Source organism: Colletotrichum scovillei, assembly GCF_011075155.1.
Source record: "Colletotrichum scovillei strain TJNH1 chromosome Unknown Contig00006, whole genome shotgun sequence".
Classification (NCBI taxonomy): Eukaryota; Fungi; Ascomycota; class Sordariomycetes; order Glomerellales; family Glomerellaceae; genus Colletotrichum; species Colletotrichum scovillei.
Window position 1 is genome coordinate 3,771,927 of NW_023336264.1, and position 23,074 is coordinate 3,795,000.

At 53.7% G+C, this 23,074-nt stretch overlaps 9 protein-coding genes across 9 annotated transcripts in view; 6 read left to right on the top strand and 3 right to left on the bottom strand.

The window, feature by feature from the left end:
* The first annotated feature begins 305 nt into the window (after nt 1-305).
* Nucleotides 306-1,840, top strand: HER10_EVM0011161 (haloacid dehalogenase-like hydrolase). Its single transcript, XM_035480599.1, has 2 exons — nt 306-1,647; nt 1,709-1,840. Exons 1-2 carry the CDS (start codon nt 1,049-1,051, stop codon nt 1,833-1,835), a joined length of 726 nt encoding a protein of 241 aa, XP_035333349.1. The 5' UTR covers nt 306-1,048; the 3' UTR covers nt 1,836-1,840.
* Nucleotides 1,841-1,941: 101 nt separating this feature from the next.
* HER10_EVM0001463 (major facilitator superfamily transporter) lies at nt 1,942-4,166 on the bottom strand. The gene is made up of 6 exons (XM_035471208.1): nt 3,544-4,166; nt 3,286-3,480; nt 3,092-3,224; nt 2,467-3,030; nt 2,151-2,375; nt 1,942-2,092 (listed from the first exon to the last, which is right to left on the bottom strand). Exons 1-6 carry the CDS (start codon nt 3,913-3,915, stop codon nt 2,004-2,006), a joined length of 1,578 nt encoding a protein of 525 aa, XP_035332160.1. The 5' UTR covers nt 3,916-4,166; the 3' UTR covers nt 1,942-2,003.
* Nucleotides 4,167-5,037: 871 nt separating this feature from the next.
* On the top strand, nt 5,038-7,002 carry HER10_EVM0010931 (cytochrome P450; the record flags this gene model as incomplete). Its single annotated transcript, XM_035480375.1, has 7 exons — nt 5,038-5,383; nt 5,437-5,678; nt 5,761-6,141; nt 6,218-6,498; nt 6,552-6,611; nt 6,656-6,818; nt 6,925-7,002. The coding sequence occupies 7 exons, from the start codon at nt 5,038-5,040 to the stop codon at nt 7,000-7,002; spliced, it is 1,551 nt and encodes a 516-aa protein (XP_035333305.1).
* A 1,682-nt stretch (nt 7,003-8,684) lies between these two features.
* On the top strand, nt 8,685-11,390 carry HER10_EVM0002327 (pyoverdine/dityrosine biosynthesis protein). The gene is made up of 3 exons (XM_035472043.1): nt 8,685-10,004; nt 10,079-10,518; nt 10,595-11,390. The coding sequence occupies exons 1-3, from the start codon at nt 9,251-9,253 to the stop codon at nt 10,823-10,825; spliced, it is 1,425 nt and encodes a 474-aa protein (XP_035332267.1). The 5' UTR covers nt 8,685-9,250; the 3' UTR covers nt 10,826-11,390.
* Nucleotides 11,391-11,571: 181 nt separating this feature from the next.
* HER10_EVM0013229 (DJ-1/PfpI family protein) lies at nt 11,572-13,461 on the top strand. The gene is made up of 3 exons (XM_035482593.1): nt 11,572-12,191; nt 12,280-12,527; nt 12,666-13,461. Exons 1-3 carry the CDS (start codon nt 12,071-12,073, stop codon nt 13,140-13,142), a joined length of 846 nt encoding a protein of 281 aa, XP_035333602.1. The 5' UTR covers nt 11,572-12,070; the 3' UTR covers nt 13,143-13,461.
* A 2,533-nt stretch (nt 13,462-15,994) lies between these two features.
* HER10_EVM0011024 (ubiquitin-like modifier 1) lies at nt 15,995-17,271 on the bottom strand. The gene is made up of 3 exons (XM_035480466.1): nt 17,076-17,271; nt 16,699-16,863; nt 15,995-16,487 (listed from the first exon to the last, which is right to left on the bottom strand). The coding sequence occupies exons 1-3, from the start codon at nt 17,129-17,131 to the stop codon at nt 16,370-16,372; spliced, it is 339 nt and encodes a 112-aa protein (XP_035333326.1). The 5' UTR covers nt 17,132-17,271; the 3' UTR covers nt 15,995-16,369.
* A 422-nt stretch (nt 17,272-17,693) lies between these two features.
* HER10_EVM0002927 (WD repeat domain-containing protein) lies at nt 17,694-20,395 on the top strand (the record flags this gene model as incomplete). The annotated part of the gene is made up of 4 exons (XM_035472618.1): nt 17,694-17,825; nt 17,884-19,725; nt 19,814-20,181; nt 20,245-20,395. The coding sequence occupies 4 exons, from the start codon at nt 17,694-17,696 to the stop codon at nt 20,393-20,395; spliced, it is 2,493 nt and encodes an 830-aa protein (XP_035332340.1).
* HER10_EVM0009052 (uncharacterized protein) lies at nt 20,282-21,859 on the bottom strand. Its single transcript, XM_035478554.1, has 2 exons — nt 21,251-21,859; nt 20,282-21,131 (listed from the first exon to the last, which is right to left on the bottom strand). Exons 1-2 carry the CDS (start codon nt 21,354-21,356, stop codon nt 20,878-20,880), a joined length of 360 nt encoding a protein of 119 aa, XP_035333069.1. The 5' UTR covers nt 21,357-21,859; the 3' UTR covers nt 20,282-20,877.
* A 386-nt stretch (nt 21,860-22,245) lies between these two features.
* HER10_EVM0003881 (RF-1 domain-containing protein) overlaps nt 22,246-23,074 on the top strand; it is a gene marked incomplete at both ends in the record, with an annotated part of 839 nt that continues 10 nt past the window's right edge. The window contains 2 exons of the mRNA XM_035473543.1: nt 22,246-22,518; nt 22,704-23,074. The exon at nt 22,704-23,074 is cut by the window's right edge and continues 10 nt beyond it. Of these exons, the coding sequence (XP_035332443.1) occupies nt 22,246-22,518; nt 22,704-23,074 (644 nt within the window). The remainder of the gene's footprint in view (nt 22,519-22,703) is intronic.

A 23,074-nucleotide genomic window follows, 5' to 3' on the forward strand; every position in this document is an offset into this window, starting at 1 on the left:
CCATCCCGATAGCGGCTTAATCCGTCACTTTGGACATTCATTGTCCGTCCTTATCTTTCCGTTTTGACGTTGCATCCAACAAAGGTCCCCAGTCTCCACCCCCACAGCCCCCCTCTGTTGTCTTTAACCGCATATCAGTTGACTCGATAAGAAGCCGGGTAAAGCAAACCAACACCGGCGACAAAACTGGCTACCGGAAAACAGTATGTATATGAGGCCGGCTCCGGCGTGCCAGATAACCATCTGGCAAACGTAATGCTGGATCTCCTGTGAGATTTATTCATTACTAAAATTCCCTGGGCGATGAGCTGTCCAGATACGAAACAGACTGAGCGGTTTGTCTCCACTTTACGTCCACTTGACTTCCTCCTATCGCCAAGCTCAACTTCCCCAGATTGTTGACCGGTCTAGCGTCGGATTCGTCCGCCGCATTGTTCCACATCGTCGGTGTGAATACCACTCATGGCTGGTCCTTTGCATTCCCTACAGCCATGGGCTTTCGGCCAGCAAAGCATCAGCACACGTGGGAGTGCACCGGGCCGGCGCTTCTTCCTCCAGTCCCCCTTGCAACGTTCACAGTCGCATCCCAGCATCCGCTGTATCCCAGTAGATACAACAAGCCTGATAACGTTTTCCTCCCCCGAATACTAACTCGTGTATCCTTTCCGGCAAAGAGGCCCACTTGAATATCAAAAGAGTCGATAGGGAACCGGGAAACGGCGCCGGAAACTCTACCTGCGTGATGCCTGTTCTGAACTCCCCGCACTTCGTTACACGTGCGGGGAGACAACATCAATTCTCCAAGATGAAGTCCAGCCTTCCATAAAGGCGCGACCCATGCAACGCCTCGTGATAAGCCTCATATTTAATCTACATCATCGTGTTGGTATAGCCCTCTCGGACCAACAGACACACCCTGAATCAACCCCTTGCATCGTGCAACCATCCAATAATCATCCCCGAACCTACCTCTTTCGGGCATCCTTGGAACAGCACTCTCTCACACACATACACACACAGACGCAACACACATCAGCCAACCCCCACAATGACACCACCAAAGAACGTCGTCTTCGACGTAGTCGGCACCCTCGTCACATACGAGCACCTCTTCGAAGCCATCGACGAGCGCCTAGGCGAACGCCTCCGCGCCCGCGGCATCCAGCCAAAACTCCTCGGCTGCTGCTGGCTCGAGGTCGCCGAGCGCGAGTACACCTACCTCTCCATGTCGGGCCGCTACGTCGTCTTCTACAAGGTCTTCACCGCCCTTTTCTACCGCTGCCTGCACTACGCCGGCATCGAGGACCCGCGCGCCTTCGCGAGCGACGAGGACGTCGACTACCTCATTGGCGAGTGGAAGAGCCTGCGGCTGCGCGAGGGCGCCGCCGAGTGCGTGGCCAAGCTCCGCGCCGCCGGGTTTACGGTGTGGTGCTTCACGGCGGGCGATATCGCTCGCGTCGGAGGCTACTTCTCGAGGGGCGGGGTCGAGATGCCTGTTGAGAACTTGCTCTCGTGCGATTCGTCTGGCTTGGCGAAGCCGACGCCCGAGGCGTATACTCCTATTTTGACGAAGTTGTCTGCTGATGGGTGCGAGCCTTGGTTTGCGGCGGCGCATTTGTGGGATGCATCGACGGCGAAGACTGTGGGGTAAGTCAAACTTTTGGTTCGCCAATCTTTGTGTTGTATTAGACTCACTAACATCTCGCAGATTCAAGGCGGCATACTGCACTGCTCTGGAGGGAGAGGCATTGCCAGAGATTTTCGGTGAGATGGATGTTGTGGCAGAGACGCTGCCGGCAATGGCGGACAGAATTATTGCTACGTATGAGAAGTAGACCACCTATCATCTTGCATAATATAAAAACTCGTTAAGTCACACTTGCGTTGATCATTAAGTTGAACATTATCAATTTTGTATAAACATTAGACAGTAATTGTGTTAGACTCTCCTTCATGAGCGTCTGCGCTCTAGTCCCGTTGACGCTCGTCATTATTCGTTAAACTCATTTCGGTCCACCTTGCTTGGCTGCCGCCATCGCCGCCATCTTGGCTTTGCGGGCTGCCCTCCATCCCGGAGATTTGATTCGTAGTACTGTGAGACACACCGTTAGCATACAAGCTTTCCAAGACGCGACTAAGGGTGGGCTAACCTATTACAGCAGACCCGACAAGGACCAAGTCCAACAACGCGAGTCCTGTGAAACACCATCCACTTCCCATCTTGGAGACGAGAGAAGGGATCACGAGAGCGGCGATGGCAGCACCAGGATTCCGTAGCATGTTCCCGAGCGCAAAGGCACCTGCAGCCTGCTGGGCCACGCACTCGGTCAAAAAGGCCGTCGTGGCTACAAATACCCAATTCATCCCGAAGCCGGCTGTACAAGAGTCACACACGTCAGTCTCGAGTTCACGTGAGATGGAAAGCAAAACCAAAACCATCCTTCCTAATGTTGTACAAGAACTTACTCAAAAAGGTGGCAACTAGAACGGCGGCGGGGTGGAGTGAGATGTCGACGAACCACCCGTACATGGCACATCCACCGGCGCAAACAATGACACCCCAAATCTGGTCTGCAAGTCTATTTTCGGGATCGACGGTGTTGTCAGGAGACGCCTTGACTGCGCGCGCTCTCCGCCAGTCCGAGAAGCGTCCGCCGACCAAGGAACCCGCAATCATAGCGACGCCGACGGCGATGAAACCGGCGCCGACGCCTGCGCTGGACCAGTTATAGCGGTCGGCGAGCTCAGTGGGCAGCTGCACTGCGATAGCAAAGTAGGTCGAGTAGAGCATGGCGGTGTTGAAGGACACGATGCCGATGGGTGGGTAGCTGAAGAGACGCCAGTACATGAGCAGGGTTGGCTTGGGAGGCGGGGGACCTCTCTCCGATTCTGGTGCCAGGGGCGAAGACAGCTTTGGAGGGAGGAGGATGAAGCTAGACTGTGAGTAGAGCTTGCCGCTGCCTACCCTGGCGCGCAGCGTCTCTGGAAGCATGAGAATGATGATGATCCAGAGCACGAAGCCGGCAATAGCTGTGAGAGTACAATTAGTATGGTTCAGTTTGGCACGGGCTGGGAGGATGGAAAGGCTCACCAAGGAAGCCAAAGATCCAGCGCCATGATGCCACCGTCAACGCGCCTCCTATCACTGGGCCGAGGACCGGACCGAGCTGGGGACCTAAGAGGAAGATGCTCATTGCGAAGGCTCTCTCTTTGGGTGGAGTGACCTGAGAATCGGGTCAATTATGTGAGCTATGGGTGTGTGGTACACTCTCTTGAGCCACTTACATCGGCGACAGTGCCTGCGCCCATCGACACGACAGCCGCAGACCCAAAGGCCTGGACGATACGAAGAAATACAAGAGCGCCATAGTTGGCCGGTACCGCAGCCAGAAGAATATTGGCAACAATATAGATGGAGAGAGAGATGATGTACAGTGGTCTTCTGCCCTTCCAATCGGCGAAACTGGCCCAGAAGAGAGGCTGGTGAAGTGTAAGCGTCATGTGCTATCTTGAGTGTGGGGTTCGAAAGGCTGGGGAACATACACCGAAGGCGAAGGTAAGCATGAAAACAGATACGGTAACGTTGATAGCCGTTGCGCTCGCGTGGAATTCATTCTCTAAGACAGGCAGAGCAGGGAGGTAGATGTTACCGGCCAGAGGTCCAAAACAACCGGCCACGGTGACAACGCTGAGAATGAAGCGCTTTCGCCATGGCGAGAAGGCCGAGTAAGCCGGCGGTGCACCGGCTTTCTTCTCTGGATCCCCAGCGGACTGTGCTGGAGGCGACGGCGATGGCGGCGGCTGGCTGGTGGTGGTAGTGCTGGTGTTAGTCGGGGCCGGCACCTCCTGTGAAGACATTATGTGATCTTTGGTGGGCGTCGTCGTGCCCGAAGTCGATGGACTGGAGTCAGCCATCTTTGACAAATAATTTTGAACAAAGCGATGCAGAAATGATACTCAAAACTAGAGACTCGGAAGCAAGCCCACGAGCACGAAGGAGTAAGATAGAGAAACTCGGCGGTCAAAAGTCAGGAAGCGGTAAAATGAAGCAGCACTGCTTCGGTGATTACCGTTGTTTCTGATCATGTGTAAGGGCACTAGAAAAGGCAAGGTATGTACGTAGTATGGACGATTCAGTGTCCATTTAATAAACCCCTGGCTTCTTGGGCGAGCCCTTCTCAGTCTTACACGCAAGGGAGTAACGTACTCCGTCCAGGTCAAAGGCAGTAATCAGAAAGGATCCGTCCAACGCCGGCCCACTCGGTCAGCTCTTGCTGGATCCTCATCGGGGCACTGCCGCAGTTCCCTGGCGGGCGTATGCGGGGAGGCTCCGCCCAAAGTACCGGTACCTCTACGGTTGCAATACGTACCTGGAGGCACGTCCCCGGTCCACTTTACGCCAACCCGCCTTGGGAAAGTCCAGAGAACCTCATCAAACTCTCTTTCTCTCGCTGCATCTTCTGCTTCCTCCATTCCTTGTCTGGTCCTTCTTGGCATCACAACTCGCATCAGGCCCGCTTGGCAGCCAATGAACCTTCCCAAGGATGTGGCCTTTTGTCTTTGACTTTGTCTGGTGCGACTGACCGATGCGCCGGGCATCGCACAGCCCGGTGTGCCGCTGACTGTGGTCTAGGTCTGGAGACAAATTTGTACGACGAACGTCTGATATCTCAGAGGCACAAATGCAATGTTCCATGTTCCACCACCAACACGCATATGCGGTCTATTTCGAGAAGACGACGAAACCTCTATTCATGCCTACCTGACCGTGATTCCTAATCCTGTCTTGTGGCCTTTTCCTGCATGTCATCTCTAGGCAGCTAGAGTTTCTGCTACCTTACTTTGGGTAGGGCTGAGGAGAAGGAAGGAAGGCTGCTTCCATCTTGTTGACGGTATACTCTCGATCCTTGTAAGTGCTACCATTGCTTTTTGTTCTGTCTCGCTTTCTCGGAACATCAGCCCTTGAACATATAAGCTTGTTGTTTCTTTGTCACAGCATTGACTTACACCGTAACTGCAGACGCCATTCACGACGAGATGCTACTATTTTTGCTAGAAGTTTTACTCCTTGGAGCGCTGCTCCTTGGACTTGTTTACTACTTTCTTCTCTTGCCTCCTAGATACCCGCAAAACATCCCGGCGATACCGTTCTGGGTAGCCCTCATTCCCTTCTTCAAGGACGTTGACCAGTCAGACATTTTCCGGCAGTACATCGACAAGCCGCTGCGTACTCATGGAGCAGTCAAGATTTTCTTCGGTGCGCAGTGGAACATCTTGGTACACCGACCCTCATATCTGGTTGAGATATTCAAAGATGAAGATTTGTACGAGAAGAGCGGCAACCAGAAAAAGATTCCTCACAGCGTCCTGGCAGAGTTCCTTGGTAAGTGTTCTTTGCTACCCTTGGTGCTTCGAAAAATTCTAACTCGGAAGCAGGCGACAATGTTATCTCGGCGAGAGGCGACGTCTGGAAGAACTATCGGTCGGTCATCAAGCCAGGCCTCCAGAGAAATTTCGATGGCGAAATCATCGAAAGCAACGCAGTCAGCCTGTGCCGTCTCCTTCGTGAATCCCAAAAGCGGGTCGGCAGCGGAGGCGGCGGCGTTGCTGTGCAGGACCTGTTACAGCGGTATTCCGTCTCCAACTTCACCGAAGCCGTCTTGGGTACCAAGTTGCATGTAAGTCGCCCTGGCCCCCACGACAAGACCGAATCCAGCAGGGGTGTTTTGCAGCGTGCTGACCGCAGCCGATCCGTCGTAGGCACTCGACAGGGCAGATGCTCCTATCAATCTCCTCCAGACGGCGGTCAAGAGGGAGATCTTCAAGCCCATCTTTATGAGCTTTCCATTCCTCGACAGGTTGCCGCTCAAGTCTCGCTTGGCGGCCCGACGCACTGTGGGCCTGTTCAAGAACGAGCTCAAACGCGCGCTGCAGGCGAGCCACCACATGCCTGTGGAGAAGACATCATCCCTGTCAGACCAATCCGACGACAAACTCGGCCAGCGCATGCTCGACGCCAGAGCATCGGGCATGTGGGATGAGAAGCAGCTCCTCGACAACCTCACGGTGTCATTCGTGGCCGGTCAAGAGAACCCACAGCTGCTCATGATATCGAGCCTGTATCTTTTGGCGAAACATCCTGTAAGTCAGCAAACCTGCCCAGGCCCGTGCCGTCTTACGCGTGCATTCGTTGCTGACAAGAGTGGTGGGGGGTTAGGAGGCGCAAGAGGCTTTGCGCCAAGAAATCCTTTCCAAGGATGCCAAGTCTTCAGCAGATCTGGCCAAAGAAGACATGCCGTATCTCACCTCGCTCATCTACGAGTGCTTGCGCTTGTTCCCTCCCATTGGCCAATTGATCAACCGGAAGGCTGCGGAGACGGCGCTGCTAGGCGGCGACATCGTAATTCCAAAAGGGACATATGTCGGCTACCACTGCTACTCAACAAACCGATGCCCGACTGCGTGGGGTCCCACAGCAGACAAGTTTGACCCCGGACGGTTCGTCTCACGAGTGCACATCCTGTAGAATATCGTGAAGCTCATATTTGCAGGTGGGGATCATCCTCAGAAGTCATTCAGCAAAACTACCGCCGCCGTCGGGCAAGGGGGGAGTGGATCAGCTTTCATGGTGGTAAGACAGACTCCAAAGGAAGAGTGGTGAATCATTCTACCATGATGGACCTGCTGACTCTATCTCAGGCAAACGCGCGTGCCTCGGAGAGAAATTCGCAATGTTGGAAATGAGGACCACCCTGATCCAGCTGGTCCGCGAATTCTCCTTCACTTTGGACCCGATGTGGGTTGACCGCAAGACTCCGGTAAGTTTAAGCCTGTCGCTGCCTATGTCCCCGCGATGGACCGAGCTCCCCACTCTTTCCAGAATTTCGGCGCTGACGAAAGGCTTCTTGTTCGCTTTTTCTCCAGGCCGGTCCCCTTTATCCTCGAGCACTTCGGCTGGTTTTGACAGACAGGGTTGACGATGAAAAGAGAGTCGTGAATTAGTCGGGGCTGGTTTTGACAGACAGGGTTGACGATGAAAAGAGAGTCGTGAATTAGTCGGACCTGGGTGATGTACGGGTTCGGGCGGTTTTGGGTAGATTGAGTTTTGATTTGCTCTCTGGGGGTTTAGATAGGGTTACAAAGTTTGATAATCATAGTGATAATAAGACGCTACTTTCCGATGAACAGGTACTTCCCGCATCATCCCTGACCGAACTCTCGGTTCTCCATAATTAAGAACCAGGGGCTACGCTTCTAAATTAATCGACAAGCATGATTGGAGAAGGCCGCTTCGATCTTCGTTCAAATGCGCCAGAAGCGAAAGCATGCCGATCCACCCAATGGAAAGCAACTCCTGTGCTGCTCTATGTCCAAGAACCTCACGTCGACCCGAATGCAACTCCAACGCCAAGAAAGCCGCGCCATAGTCGGTGCATACTGCGAATGCTGGCTGCGGTATCTTGCGGAATCTCAGCAAGCTGCCAGCCTGTGCTGCGGACATGCAAACTGCAAAGTACAAATAGATATATGCACTCGAGTGGGAACCACCTCTTTTTCGCGCGTGAGGGACCGGCCGGGGCGGTAAATTCGTGGAAAAATCATCCGTTTGCCTTTTTTTTTTTTTTTTTTTTTGTGCAAGAAATGACCGCCATGCGGCCCATGGAAGCGCGGCCATCGGACTTTCGTGCCTTGGCTTTGCCCTGCCCTTCCCTTCATAATCCCTGCCAGCATGTCCTTTGTAAGTTTACCGAAGTCTTCGAAAATGAACAACGACGACGCCAAGGCCTGACAGCTTTTGAGCTAAGAGAAATATGGCAACCCAAGACCGAGATGTAAGGTTTGCTGCTTAGTAGCGCGCAGGTTCCGCACGGCTGGTCCTTTAAGGTAGTGGAGTGTCCTTGGTTTTTTTTTGCCTTCGCCCCAAGGTGATCTTAATGGCGTGATGTTAATGGGATTTGATTAGTCGTGTTCGTTCCTTCGGATCAGAAGCCTTGACTTATTCTTGGTCTGTGCCGAACAACGTTTTTTGTTCAGTCTCGCTCTTGGAGACATGTCCTTTCCATCATCTAGACTGGGCCTCCCCTCTCGACTCTCGACCAACGACCGTTGTCGTTGAACGATGCTGGCAAACGCCCCGTCGTACCCCCACTTTCCATGGACACTTGAATCCTTGCTTGCTTCTCGAGGGGCTGACCATGAAATCCCATCATCAGACGGCCTTCCTTGTGTACGAAGTAAGTAGTATGCACCCCAAGCAGCGTATTCGTACCTGTACACAAAACAATGTGCCTGAACGACCCCCTGGTCACAGCTCGGTGGGGACACAAGACCTGGATATCTTGTGTTACCCTAAGGAACTCGGTCTTTCTCAGCAAAGGGACGAATGCGAGTAGGAAAAAATAGCACCAAGGGCCCCAAAAAGGAGGAACGAAGGGAAAAGTTACATTCCCTCGGTTCATCCGCTTGCCGCCCGCTACAGGCATCTTGTTCATGCCCCCAAGACCCAAACTGCGGATAGCTCCTTCTCTCCTACCAAGCATTGGCCCCAGCCCTGCTGCTGCACTTTGTACATGTACAACGATCTTAGCTTCTTCTCTCGCATTTCTCCCAAGTTGGGCAAAGCCTCGATTCAGGATTCTTCGGTGATCCCATATATGCAACCTACCTGTGGATTAGAGTAGGAAGGCATCATCCCCTGTTCCGCCACCTCCTTTGGCTGAAGAACTTCTTGCTAAACCCTCTTCCTTCCTTCGGTAACCATCGGGGCTTCCTAGTGTATCTACAGCCAGCAACATCTGTCTTATTTTTGTTCCTTCCTGTGTTGAGCTGACAGTAATCCCACCTGCGTTGAAGCGGCACAAACGCATACCGACGCCTCGTTTTTCTCTTGTGTCTGTCTTGGTCGTACGGCGGACACATTTCACAGCCCACCTCGGTATTCCTCGAGTTGGAGGAGGACTTCTTTCTCACGCAACATACCTATCAGAACATAATCGTACCACATGAACCCAAAGCAGCGTCCAATCGGATTAACCAGGCACCCAAAGGAAGACTTCTAGAAGTATTGGTGCTTCTAGAGTCTCTCGATCACACTATTGTGTTTAATATTATAATAACCCCCTCGCCGAGAAACCACTGGATCCCCCCTACCTAATCAACAAGCCACGACATCACCAAGACCCTCTATAATTCCCTAATCACTATTCCAACATCAAACGACTCATATTCTTAATTCTTTATTATTTTCACAATGGAGTTCTCCAACGACGGCAGCTCCATCTTTCACCGGTTCCAAGCCGCCTTCGTCCACGACGGGCAGGGGCAGCTGCTGTACTGCACCGGGCCGCAGAAAGCCTGCGTACAGCAGCACTGGACCTCGTTCATCAGCCACAACCTCCCTAGCCAGAAGTTTCAGACGGCAAGAGAAACGACAACGGCACCAAGCGAAGGCGTGTCCACAAATCTCGACGGGCCGTTTCAAGGCTCGAAACTCTATGAGATGCGACGGAGCGATTCACACACGACGGCGGGCTTCATCATCGACGCCGCCGCTACGTCTCAACAAAACGCAGCCAGCGCACAGTTTGATGACTTTTTTGTCCAACTGCTCTTAGACCAAGCCGACTTTGCCATCCGCGACCATGAGCATCTAAGTTGTGGCCCTTCTACGGCCTCTCCAATGGACGCTACATCCGAGATCGTCAGCCTGTTTGATAGCTTTCTAAGATATCAGGGCAAGGACGACCAGTGGGAAGCGAGCGGCAAAGCGTATTTCACAGAGCGTGTTCGACACTTTACCTCGCAGCAGGCAACAATCGAACTCTGTCTTCCTGCGTTCCCGTGCAAATCGTCAAATACCAACAAGGTCCTCGGGAAAGCCCCTGACCGCGGGGAACAGCTCGCTCTGGAGCGGCTTCACGAGTTTGTAGAGGCTATTGAAAGGGTGTATGAGCCCGGTGCCAAGATGTGGATTATCAGTGACGGTCACGTCTTTAGCGATTGCAGTAAGTCCAACAAAGAAAAGGGAGGGGATGGCAAAGCAATTTTCATGGTTTACAGAACTGACATCCCTTTCTAGTCGGAGTCGACGATGAAGATGTCGATGTGTACGGCGAGCAGTTGAAGGAGATGAACCGCGCAGTCGGCATCAGCAGAGGCAACACTAACAGAATCGGCTTCAAGTCGCTCGTCGATCTGTTTGAACTCAACGAGTCAAAGTCGCAGCACAAGCTCTCGTCGCTGTCACAGGATCTCAACATCCCCAGCATAGAGCACCACGTCGAGACGAAGCTGACTTTAGAGGCAGAGCTCTGCAGACGGATCCTCATGGCTGGCTGCCAGCCCCAAGAGTCTGCGGTGCGAGCCAAGATCAAGTCGCAGAACCCGGCCATCCTAGCTCTGTATCGTGGGTTCTCGAGATTCATGCTGGAGGACCTCGAGCTTCACCCTTTCACTCTGGGCATGACGCGAAGTCAGAGGAAGAAGTTGTCGCCCAAGGTGGCGTTTGAGATGATTATGGTAAGCTTGAATTGCTGCACCAATAATATTGCGTTGTGCTTCCCCTTTGTCTCAGATTGCTGACTATAGGAAATAGAGAAACCAAGCATACTCTAATCTGGTTGAGTTGCTTCTTCCTAATCACGTCCGTCTCTCTATTCATGCGTACGCTCTACTCCAAACAATTCTCTTTGCGCCTTCGTGCTTGAGTCTAATAATTCTCAATCTAATAGTCACAACAACGCCGGCCCCAAATTTGGGATTCAACTCTTCGACCCCGCCGTCGTCCGCGCGGTCGAGGGCCTCTCACCGGACGGTACGCCAATGACCTCCCGTGACCTGCTGCATATCCCGACGCCGTGGCACAACTGCGTCGTCGAGGTGGAGAGCAGCCCTTATCTCCTCGTGACCAAGGCCAGTGTACCGCGCCAGGCAGTCAGCTTGGGCGCCGTGACCGGTGAAGTCTCTACCAAGAATGCGCCCTGCTTCGTCCTCCGGCCGAAGAAAAGTGGCTCTGCAGCTTCTAAGGAGAGTGAGGTGGAGAAAACGGTGAAGGAACAGGAAGAAGTCGTCGTGGCGCCCGTGGCCGTTGCCCAGAAACCTGTCGTTACCTCTGCACCGGCCCCAACTCAGAGACCTAGGGTTGCTGCAAAGGGTAAGAGACGGTTCGACTGGGTCCGGAGGCTGGCTGCGTTCCCAGTCATCGGCTGGCTAGGTATGATTTTTTATCATCGCTTTGTGGAGACGTTTGTTTGAAAATGGGGTATGAATAAAGATAATGGAGTACCTACAAGTAAGAGCATGTGAATTGGACAAATGGGAAACTGGGGTGTTATATCAGGCGGGGTTTTCTTTATGACGCTTTTATGTTTTGTTTTCGAACGAAAATGTCTAATCTTCAATCAAGCATACTTGGAACAATACTTGCTCATGTTTCTATACTTATTCCCTGTTGCCGGACCCAGTTCTAGGTCGCTAAAGTCACTGTACTTTACAAACATTCCAAGGGTCTTGAGCAAATTACCCAATCTGGTAATGTTCTCAAAAGAGCGCGCCAAGAGGTTCAAGCTGCATCCTTCTTTGAGCAAACACTCAGAAAACATTCGATCCTTACTAGTGGCGGATCTAGGCCGATGAGATATGCCACCTTAGAGATTTAACGAATTGATCTATCGAACACATCAGCGAGCACCTTTTTGGAAAACATTTCTCCAATCAGATTGTTGCACAACACCATGGTCCTACCCTAACCCCGGCTCACTGATGACGGACGGGATGGAGGACGCGCATCTACGGCAAACTGTCAACAACGCCCCGGATCTACGGATTCTGTTCCTGGAAACATTTAGATGAAGTGTTAGGGATGAGTTCTCTGCAGGTGAAGCTAGGGACCCCTCTTCCCTGTGCCACGGAAAGGCATGTAAGCATGGGAGGACGTCCCAGCGCGCGTCGCGATATAAGCTTGCTCTTCCCCGGTAGAAATATCACCGTGTCGTAAGTAGAAGCATTGTTAGTTCCCTACGTTGATGTTGATTCAGCTGGTGAATATACATCATCAGATCCCTTCGTCAGGATGCTCCTCTCCCATGTTTCACCTCGACGCTCCATCTGGGTGATTGGGCTCTTACTGGTCTATCTCATCACGATGACCGCAGCACAAAACGGAACTCAGACCTCTTCCAAGGTCAGGGAGTGTAAGTGCTTCCCTCTTCACTGCAGTTCGATTCTGAACCCTCGGTGGATTAATTTGCATGGCCCTCTTACTGACAATGTCCCAAAAAGGCATCCCTCGCCCTTCGACGACCAGCGCGACATCATCATCTCCTACATCCACGCCAAAACCCCTACCAAGAAACTTCGGCATGATCATCAACCGGGCCTTTGAGATGCTCGATGTCTTTGGACCCCTTGACGCCCTCGGATTGCTGGCCAAGAACCACCAAATGAACTTATATCTCATCTCCGAGACAATGGACCCCGTCACCGTCGAGCCCGTTTCCGCTGCCATGAATGCCAAAAACTCGAGTTTCGTAAGTGACGACCCCCTGATTCTTTCTGTTGTTTCCGGGGTTGAAGCAGCCGTTCCCCTCTTTCAACGGAGCATCAGCTTCCGCACCGAGGTTTCGACCGCCCAATGCTGACGTGAACGACCTCCGCCGGACGCACAGTTCCCCCAAATCCTCCCAACGCACACATACGCAACAGCCCCAAAAGACATTGAAGTCCTCATGGTCCCGGGCGGCCTCTGGACGCGCTCGCCCAACCTCAACGCCACGATCTCCTACATCAAGACGACGTACCCGAACCTGCGCTACCTGATCTCCATCTGCACCGGCGCCTCCGTCGTGGCACGCGCCGGCGTGCTCGACGGCCGCCGCGCGACGACGAACAAGGCCTCGTGGGCGAGCACCGTCGTCCACGGGCCTCGGACCGAGTGGGTGGCGAAAGCGCGCTGGGTCGTCGACGGCAACGTGTGGACTTCGTCGGGTGTGTCTGCGGGCATCGACGCGACGCTGGCTTTCATCGAAGAGGTGTACGGCAGGGAGGAGGCGTCGTCGATTGCGGATTTGATGGAGTATGAGAGGCATGCGGATGCGAGTTGGGATCCTTTTGCTGAGAAGTTCAATGTCACGGGTTCGGCATGAGATGAAACTGGGAATAAGTTTGTTCTTGTTCATGAGGCGCTAGGAATATTTGTGTGGGGAAGGTGACTGTCAAGAAACATGTAGTTAGACTCTGGTGATGTGACTTGGTAATTAGCTACAACTTCTGATGTGAACGGTGAGACCAGCAACTCATGAAGAGAATACATACATAGAAATTGTCAAGAACTAATGTAGAAAGTGAATATTTCTTGAATAAGAAAAATCCTCTATCTTGTGTTCTGGGACTGGGATTATGCAGTTGGTGTGGTATGTAAACGAGTTCTCTAGGAGATCCAATGGATGCTTTATCAGTCTTTGTAATTCAATACTACTAACTTTCCAAGGCTCTATACACCAAAATATCGAGTGTTAGACTTAGAGACTCTTCGATCTCGCAGTCTAGTGAGCAACTCTACTTAAGGAATGATTTCCCAGTGATGATTAGGTACTATGTAGTGAAGCTTGACAGTTAGCATCAACTATTAAGGAGAATTCCAAAATTAACTTTACGCTAGTTTATAACCTTGATGGTAGTGTTCAGATTGCTCTAGATCAAAAACGTCTATTGTCGGCCACAGAACAAATACTTCCCTTCAAGTAAACTATATCCAAGAGAAGCTCGCAGTGATTTACTTGATGATATACAATTATTGCCGGCCAGAATCTAGTGCTCGACTTATCATTTGTTTCCTGCTCGAACTCAACCTCCACAACCTACGCAAACGAGCAACAAGAAACTATCGCTATAGTTCTAGCAGGAGTTTCTTTCTGGGAAAAAAAGACATGCAGATGCAAATCTTCACAATATATAAATGGCTTGCCATAAAAGATACGCTACACTATGCCTCTGTGACTATAGATTCAGCTCGGCTTTGTTAAAAATCAACTCATGATCGATAAACTCCTCGAACAGTGTTTCAAAAAACAACGCCTTCTATCAACAACGCAACGAAAACCTCAAATCGTTTCGTCTAACATCTGTCCCATTCGCGTCAAATACTCACGTGGGCGTCTCTACATGCGAGTTTTCCTACATCACTCATCCCTCCATCAAACATCAAAGTAAGCAAACAAACAACTGCCGAAAAGCCAAGTCCATTTGTGGAACGTGACACGGAGAAACCAGCACGTGCCGGACGACTCATATCTCTCCCCATGTCTGACCCTCAAACACCTCGCCGCATGATATTCAAACGTATTTCCATTGCCATAGTGTTCCTTACTCGCAAGTCTTAGAAAAAGGTTCCACATCCTGCTGTTACATTATTCGTTATGGTACGAGTGGCATTACATAGAAACCGCCAGCAGGATCTGGAACAGCCGCCTGAGAAGGGCCGACAGGCGAGTCAACAGCAGCAGCAGTGTTAGTACCTAAATAGTAAATAGTAAACCGCACCCGCAGAAGGTCCCAACTCCTGCAAGGCGTGAAGCAAGCTAGTCTCAGTTGTATTGCTATTTACGTTCCGCTCACCCCATTCTCACGTTCCACAAAGGTCGTGTCTCTAGCGCCCCTCTCGCCTGAGCTTGAACAGGGCACAGTTTACATCCCAACATGCTTAGTAGAAGAACGTTATGAACCGGCCCTCGTGCCGTTGCGTTAAAGTAGGTACGGTATTCTCCGCAGATACGACGGTAGCAATCTTGGGAGTCTTGGACATTTGGGATATCAGAGACATCTCCAGGGAATTAAAGAAAAAAAGAGGGTATTCGTCCATTTCCAGCAAAAGTTACGAGAAGTGTCTGCCATGTGTGTGGGGGTCCTACAGCTACGTGCGTATCTGCAGACGGGGCGTGAGTTCCTTGATTCCTTCGAGAACATATGGAGCCTGTGTGTTTTATTTTTCTTCCCTGTCTGGTCCCCTTTGTAATTATTTGGTATCCATACGTACATACATAGACGAAATAGTGTGTGTATGTGTGAGAGAGAGAGAGAGAGGGTGGAGAGCGGATTTGGGCCATTGGGATCGCACGCGCGGGACGCAACTGTCCCCATTTGCTTTTTCCTGCAGCCCAGTGAGGAGCCGAAGACGTGCAGCGCAGAGCACAAATGTACGTGCGCAGCATATCAAATTTCCCCAAACAGAGAGAGCGATGGGAAGGGTTTGCCGGGCTGCATCATCACAGCTGCAAATGCACACCATCGGATCACCGTGACGGACCCCTTCTTTCTTCACCGCCTCCGTCTTCAAGTGCCCGCACGCCGGGGGAAGGGTCCGGAGGATGGAGGGGCCGGTAATCTTGCGCCCCTCGCTGCGAGCAAGCGAGCTGGGCTTGTGGCTGGCGGCTCAACAGAAGCTTCCTGTTGAAGGCCTCGTTTAGAGGTGCATTGTGGCACATTTCCGTTGCCCGTTACGGTGCAGCAGCGTCGATGTACAGATATGGAACCCGCTGATCCAGTCCAATCCTCCATCTTCTCGGCCGCAAAGCTAGTGAACAATTGGACGTGAACCCTTGACCGCCCCGACCATCGACATTCGCCCTGCGTGGCGCCAACAGACTTCCTAGTCTTGCCGGAGTTGCGCTATTCGTGTTTCGTGATAGTTCAGGGTGGCGCGCGGCAGGGCATGCGACTTTGACAGGCTTCCCGGAGGCTCATCCCGCTAGGCGTGTCATCATCGACGTTGCATACCGTTGTTCACTAGGAGAGATTAGATGATGGCGAAAGCAACTCGGGGCGACCGGGGGAGCCAAGCCAAGGTGCAAGGGGAACACGAGGGGTGAAGAGCTGCCGCCACGATGCGGCCACGAGACATGCGGCAAGCAAGGTGGTGGCAGTTGCAGGGCAGCGGGGGCCAGGGGTTAATATCTCCCGGGACGTTTCATTGCGTCGACGGCGCGCAAGGCGAAAGGATGTGTCCATAGGGTTGCGGTGTAGTTGTAGTAGTGTAATTAGACCAACGGCGGAAGCACGAGTTGCATCTCCCCGCTGCGCCGGGGCCGGGGGAAGGAGAGGCGCCGGGTCAACGGCTACGGCCGCAGACTAGTCGAGGCGATGCGATGCGATGCAATGCGGCTGCACGAAGCGAGAGAGGGGAGGGGCGTCTGGGTTTCAACGTCGTTCTATCGGTGCCGGACCCCCGGGGAAAGGCAGCAGGCTTGAGAATGGGAAGATGCATACTGCTAGTTCCAGGGACCCAGAGATACGGCCGCAACACTTGCAGGGCCCCTCATGTTGAAAGGAGGAGTCATTGGCCAGCGAAAAAGGTCACCCACGCCCCCCTCTCCATCTAACCTCCATGAAGCGTCGAGACGAAGAGGATATTGTCACCGTTTTGGACTTCGTACGCCTCCTCTCCTTCGAGCTCCCAGTCTGCGTCATTGATGAGGGCAAGGATGCCAGGGCGACTAGAGAGACCTCATTAGCGTTGCATCCAATATAGCTACTCTGCACGTTCATCGCAGATTTTGAGAAAGACTCCAGAGTGGCGATATACGGCTTGCATAGGACAGGCAATATTGGGGTGAGAATAAGAGAAACAGAGAGCCAGGCGAGGCCGAAATGAAGATATGCCCAAGGATGGGGACGGCGCGTGGGTGATGCGACTCTAAGACGTACAGATGACCATCTAGGACGAAAAGCTCCTTTCTGGAGTCCTTCATCGTGTTCCCGCAGAGATAGTTGATGAGAAAGGCAATAGTTGCGGGCTTGCCGTCTTTGTTCACCGCCGGGATGGAGAGAGCGTGACGCCGCTGATCAGAGAAGAGCATCTCCAGGCCGCCGCTACCCACGTCAGTTATGCATTCGTACCTGAATGATCTATGCAAGATACAAATGAAATCGTCCTCGGATCGACCCCGTCAGCCTGCGTGGAAAAGTCTCAGGCCAAAGTCCGGGAGACGGGACCGGTCCAGAAGAAACACCTTGCTTGAGCCACAGGATGGAATAGAAGAGAGATGAGAGTGCAGAGAGGTGAGCGGAGAATAGAGACTCACGAGAACTCAACGACGACGGCGATCTTCTCCCCCGCATCTGCAGCTTCTGCGGCCATTTCTTTTCTTTTGCGAGGCTTGGTACTATAAATCTCCCACGATACCCAAAGTGCCGGCAGCTGCGAGACGTCGGAGAATAGATGAAGAATGTGAGATGTAATGGTAATAAAGTTTGTTTGCTTGTCAGATTGAAGCGCGGCACGGCACGGACAAGTGTGAGAAAGATGCGATGGAAGGAAGGATGGATGGCACGTCAGGCGTCTGTAAGGCACGAGGTACCTTCCATACCTTAGGTTAGGTACACTGTCCAGTGTTCGGGGGGGAGGGGAAGGCACTGAGCACACGGATCAGGCAGTCGGGCTAGGCGCTCCGATGGCAAGCGCAAGCCTCTACCGGATACCTGTGGAGCCAACGGTGCGGCGGCTCAAGCGCTGTAAGGCGGGCAGGCAAACAGGCGCCCCCCCGAGAGAGATGCCCCGCCCCCACTAAGAAATTTTCAACTTCACCTCTTGACTGTGACCCGTGAGCCAATCACATCGCCGCATTTTGTCAACCCTCAGAGTCACTCCTCGACGCAGCATCTCCAAGCGACGACGAAGAAGACGAAGAGAAAGAGACAATATGGCTGGCGCACAGCCCTCAACAGAGTATCTGTCAACAGGAGCCAACAGGCAGACTGCGGTCGCCGACTGGAGCCCATGTGGTCTTCTTGCCTTTGGCGCTGACTGCAACATCGCCTTGTGGGCGCCGTCTGTAAGCCCTTTCCCCAGTTCGCTGCTTGATGAATCGATGCTGACGGTTCATGAATCAGTCACAAAACTCAGAGGGCATCACAACTCTTCTAAGTGGACACAAGGAGGTTGTCAAAGCAGTCAAATTCTTGCCCCAAGTGGACGGTGAAGATCGCAGGCTCCTCATCAGTGGTTCAGATGACCAAACACTCAAGGTCTGGGCAGTAGACTCAAAGACGAACCAATGGGAGTGCATTCAGACGGTCCACGATCATTCGGCGCCCGTGAACTGCATCGCCATCCTGCGGTCCAAGGGGACCCATAAGCAGGTTCTTCTAGCTTCAGGGGCTGCCGACGCAACCATCAAGATCTGGAAGCTTGACGGCAACCAATTGCAGCTGCGCCAGACTATCAAAACCGCCCCCAAGTACTTCCCCCTGTGCTTGGCTCTCACAGCGCTCGACGAGGCCGAAGATGTGTTTGTCTTGGCCGCAGCAGGAACAAAAACGTTTGTGCAAATATTCGTCGCCGCTGCTGACGACGAGACCGTCGACTTCAAGCTTCAGGCTACCCTATCAGGTCATGAAGGCTGGATACGATCCCTGGAGTTCACGTGGGAAAAGACCGAGGCGAATAGTGACCTGCTCCTCGCTTCGGCGAGTCAAGACAAGTACGTCAGACTCTGGCGTCTGCACCTGGGCAAGGAGTTGCCATCACTCGCTGCGGAAGGCTCAGATCCTCTAAGCGGTGCCTATCTGCCGGGCAAGTCTCCCTCAAACAAGGTCCACCGGCTTCAATCCGCCGGCAAGGACTTCTCCATTACCTTCGAGGCCCTTCTTCTCGGCCACGAAGACTGGATCTACAGCGCAAAGTGGTTCACTAGCCACGAAGGCAAGCTCCAGCTACTTTCCACTTCCGCAGACAATTCCCTCGCCATGTGGGAGGCCGACAGCACCTCCGGTATCTGGGTCAGCATGGTTAGGCTAGGCGAGATCAGCAGAGAGAAGGGCGCGACGACAGCGACGGGAAGCATCGGCGGATTTTGGACAGGTCTCTGGGCACCCGACGGCAAGTCCGTCGTCTGCCTGGGCCGGACGGGCAGCTGGCGTCGCTGGGTCTATGACAACGAGCGCGACCAGTGGAGGAACGCCATCGCCGTCAGCGGCCACACCAGAACCGTCACAGGCATCGCATGGTCCCGCGACGGTGACTACCTCATGTCCACGAGTTCGGATCAGACAACACGTCTCCACTCACGTTGGAAGCGCGGCGATGCCGTCACTGGCGCCCGCTCGTGGCACGAAATGTCCCGTCCCCAGATCCACGGCTACGACCTCAACTGCATCGACACTTTGGGCGCCTCTCAGTTCGTCTCAGGTGCAGACGAGAAGCTCATGCGTGTCTTCAGTGAGCCACGCGCCGTCGCCAAAATGCTGCAGACCCTCGGCGGAATCGAGAGCGGCGCACCCACGGAATCCATGCCAGACGGCGCCAACATGCCCGTGCTAGGTCTCTCCAACAAGGCCATCGACGCCGTCGACGACGACCAGGAAGTCCAAGCCGACGATCAGTACGACCGCGAGGCCGTCGACCCGGCCACTGTCGTCCGCAAGTCCATGCTCGACATTGACCACCCGCCCTTTGAAGAGTCCCTTTCGCGGCATACTCTCTGGCCAGAGACGGAGAAGCTCTACGGCCACGGCTATGAAATCTCCTGCCTAGCCGCCAGCTACGACGGCAAGCTCATCGCCAGCGCCTGCAAGGCGAGCTCTCTCAACCATGCCGTCATCCGCGTCTTTGAGACGGAGCGCTGGACCGAGGTCAGGCCACCACTGGCGGCGCACACCCTGACCGCCACGAGGCTGCGGTTCTCCCCGGACGACCGCTTCCTCCTCAGCGTGGGCAGAGACCGGCAGTGGGCCGTCTTCGAGCGCGGGAGAGATGGGCAGCAGTATTCCCTTCTCCAGGCGAACCCCAAGGGCCACACGCGCATGATTCTCAGATGGGCAGCAGTATTCCCTTCTCCAGGCGAACCCCAAGGGCCACACGCGCATGATTCTCGACGCCGCGTGGGCGCCTCTGTCGCTGAGTGATGGTGATAGCAGTAGGGTGTTCGTTACAGCGGGACGTGACAAGAACGCCAAGGTCTGGGTTGGCAAAGAGGCCGCAAAGGATGAGCAAGGCGTCAGCAAAACCGAGTTCACCTTGGCTTCAAGTATTGCCTTTGACGGGCCCGTCACGGCCGTCGACTTCCTCGGCAGACGGGGCGCCGGTGGCGAGCTCGTCCTTGCGGTCGGCACCGAGTCTGGCAAGATATCTCTTTGCACGCTGGCCCCTGACACTTTCCAGCCGGTCGGCACACTCCAGCTTGCGTCGAGGTGAGTTTCCCCTCGTCATTCTGTTTAACGTAACTTGAACATGGTAGCTGACCTCTCTCGAAGCCTATGCCTCCCGAAACCCGTTTCTCAACTCGCATGGCGACCATCAAAGAGCGATGGCAGCATAGACGAGTTGGGCATCGCAGGTGAAGATAGTTCCTTGCGCGTATACAGCTTCACAGGACTAGGCGCGCCGTCCAAGTCCGACGAATGAATGAAATGAAGTTTACGTTTTTGAAGCACTCGTTGATCCTCGAGTAGACACCTAAAAGACGCTTGAGATCCGAGTCCTATGCATATATGAATGGATATGAATTAAAAGACACGCGTCGCCGCATGTATTGCGAGTTTATAGTGTATATATGTATATGCCTTTTCGTGTCCGAACCTGAATTGAATGCACCTGGTTCATATTAAAAAAGAAACCCCCAATGAAACGCCCGCACCAGAAGCGAATAAACGACACTTTCCGCGCGCAACATGCGACACGCCCTTCGAGCTCTTCATCGGGCGGTCCGGTGGTCCATGTCTCGCCATTAAGATCCTCCTCTCCCGCTCCCTCGTTGGTTCTCTGACTCTCTCCTTCCCATTCGTTCATTCGGCATGCATCGTTGTCATGTCATGGAAATTGCCAGCTTGCCTGCGTGGCAAGGGATGCACAAGCCCCTCCTTCATGAAGCGAAAAAAAAAAAGTCTTTACAACTCCTTGACGAGCTCGACAGTCTGCTGAGCCAGCGCGGCCGCAGTCGTGCCCGTCTTCTCGGCCATCAGCACGCTCTCGACGGCGGCCTTTGTGAACTCGACGGCGTCCACTACGGTATCGACGACGGCGTCGATCGGGTCGCCGTGCATGTAGAACCAGGCGCGGCTCATGAGGAAGGCGATGTGCTGGGGCAGGTAGAGAACGGTGGCGATGATGGTCAAGCTGCTGAGGAGGAAGAGGACGGTGTCTGCAAGAAGGGAGGGGTTTGTTAGCCGGACAGATCTTTGTGGTTACTGTGAGAGAGGGAGGAAAGGAGGTTGCGGCGGCGGTGGCGGCGGCTTGTCGTCGCGAGATAGGTTCACGTACAAAAGATGAACTTTTCCAGGGGCGTGAAGATGTACACGCTGAAGGTGACCTCGATTTGGTACTGCTTCAGGTGCAGCCACTTGCTGAAGGACTGGAGGGCCGACATTTTGTTGTTTTTCTTGTAATTCTCAGATGAATGCTCCGAGGCTCTTCAGACGTTTAGGAAAGGATGCTTCGCTCGCTCGGTTCTCGCGGTGTTTGACGGAGGTTGAAGGTCGCGGCGGCGGCGATCACGGGTTACAAAAAAGGAGGTGGGCGATTTCTCGAAAGTCGTGGTAAGGATTAAAAGGTCTACTCTGCCAATTCGTTCCCAGATGTCGTGCTGACGTCCGTCGTACAGAATCCCTGACAACCTCTGTAGAGTCCGTCTTTTGCGGCGAGAGGATTAAAGGGAAGTTTGCGGGTTCAGAAAAGGCGAACTCTAAGGATATCGTCCGAGGACGGGCTTTGCGCGGGACGGGGGGGAGAGGGAATCTTATCAGTGAAATTGGTGGCCCGCCCACGCGACAAAACACCCAGCAGTGACTGAGCAAAGCACCACCGCCAAAAAGCTGTACCCGACGGATCCGCAGGGGAAGAAAGCACTGACGGGGAAAGGAGAGAAAGAAAGGTTCCACACTGCCAGCAAAGTAAAAGTGGGGGGATTAATTTACATTTACAGGTCGCCCTCCAGTAAAGACTGAGTAAACTCAACCTCTCATTGGCCGCCTCACCTACCCAAATCCTCCGACCCAGCAGTTCAGCACAGCTTCTCTGATCTCAACACCTAGGCACCTGGGCTATGGAATCGTCATGCACCTCCCGTTCGACCTCCAGCCGTCCGCCGGCTGCTGACACTCCACATCCGAGCCGGCCCATCCTGGGAATACCGCCCGGCCCACCACGCGCGCCGTGAAGCAACGAACCTCGAACCTGGCGAAACCTCACCAGCAAGCCTCACCTCGAACCGTCACTCCATCACGCCGCAACCCACGGACGATGGCTCGGCGCGCGCGATGCCTCCCCCTCTACCCCTTCTAACCCGTCTCCTCCTCCAGGCGGGCGCATCCAACGCCAATGTCTTTATGCGCCGAGGCCCTCTCACGGCGGCGAGGCCGGCGCTGCTGCCCCCGCTGCCGTCACTACCATTGCCCCTCGTCGCCCTCTTCACCACATCCCCCTCCGCGTCGCTAAAGAGGCACCAGATGCCACCTCGGCCCAAACCCCCTCCAGACTCCGACATCGAGGAATCTTACCTCAAAGGCAGCGGGCCGGGTGGTCAGAAGATTGTACGTTTCAAACCCACTGGCCTGAGTCGTACCTTGGCCCTTTCGCTCGTCCTTTTCTACCAACCAATGCAATGCAATGCGGCCGATACTCGAGCCTGATGCGACTCAATTTAGAACGCATGACTGACTAGGAGCCTGCTTCCCGTCATGGTCTTCTTGTGCTGACCACCCTACCTTTCCTACAGAACAAGACGAGCTCGGCCGTGCAGCTCAAACACATACCCACTGGCATAGTCGTCAAGTCCCAAGCCACTAGATCCCGCTCCCAGAATCGAAAGATTGCCCGCGAAATCTTGGCCGAAAAGATTGATAACCTGCAGAATGGCGACCAGAGTCGTTCCGCCATTGTCGGCGATGTGAAGCGCAAAAAGGCCGCCAGTGCATCCAAGAAGAGCAAGAGGAAGTACCGCCAGCTTGAAGAGGAAAAAGCAAATAGTGAGGCGAGCGAAGACGGAGCTAGCGAAGAAGCCGTTCAAGACGAGACGAACGGCGACCCAAGCTCTGAGGAAGTAAAGACCTCCCACGCAGCTGATCCTAGTTCCATTGTACAAAGTAA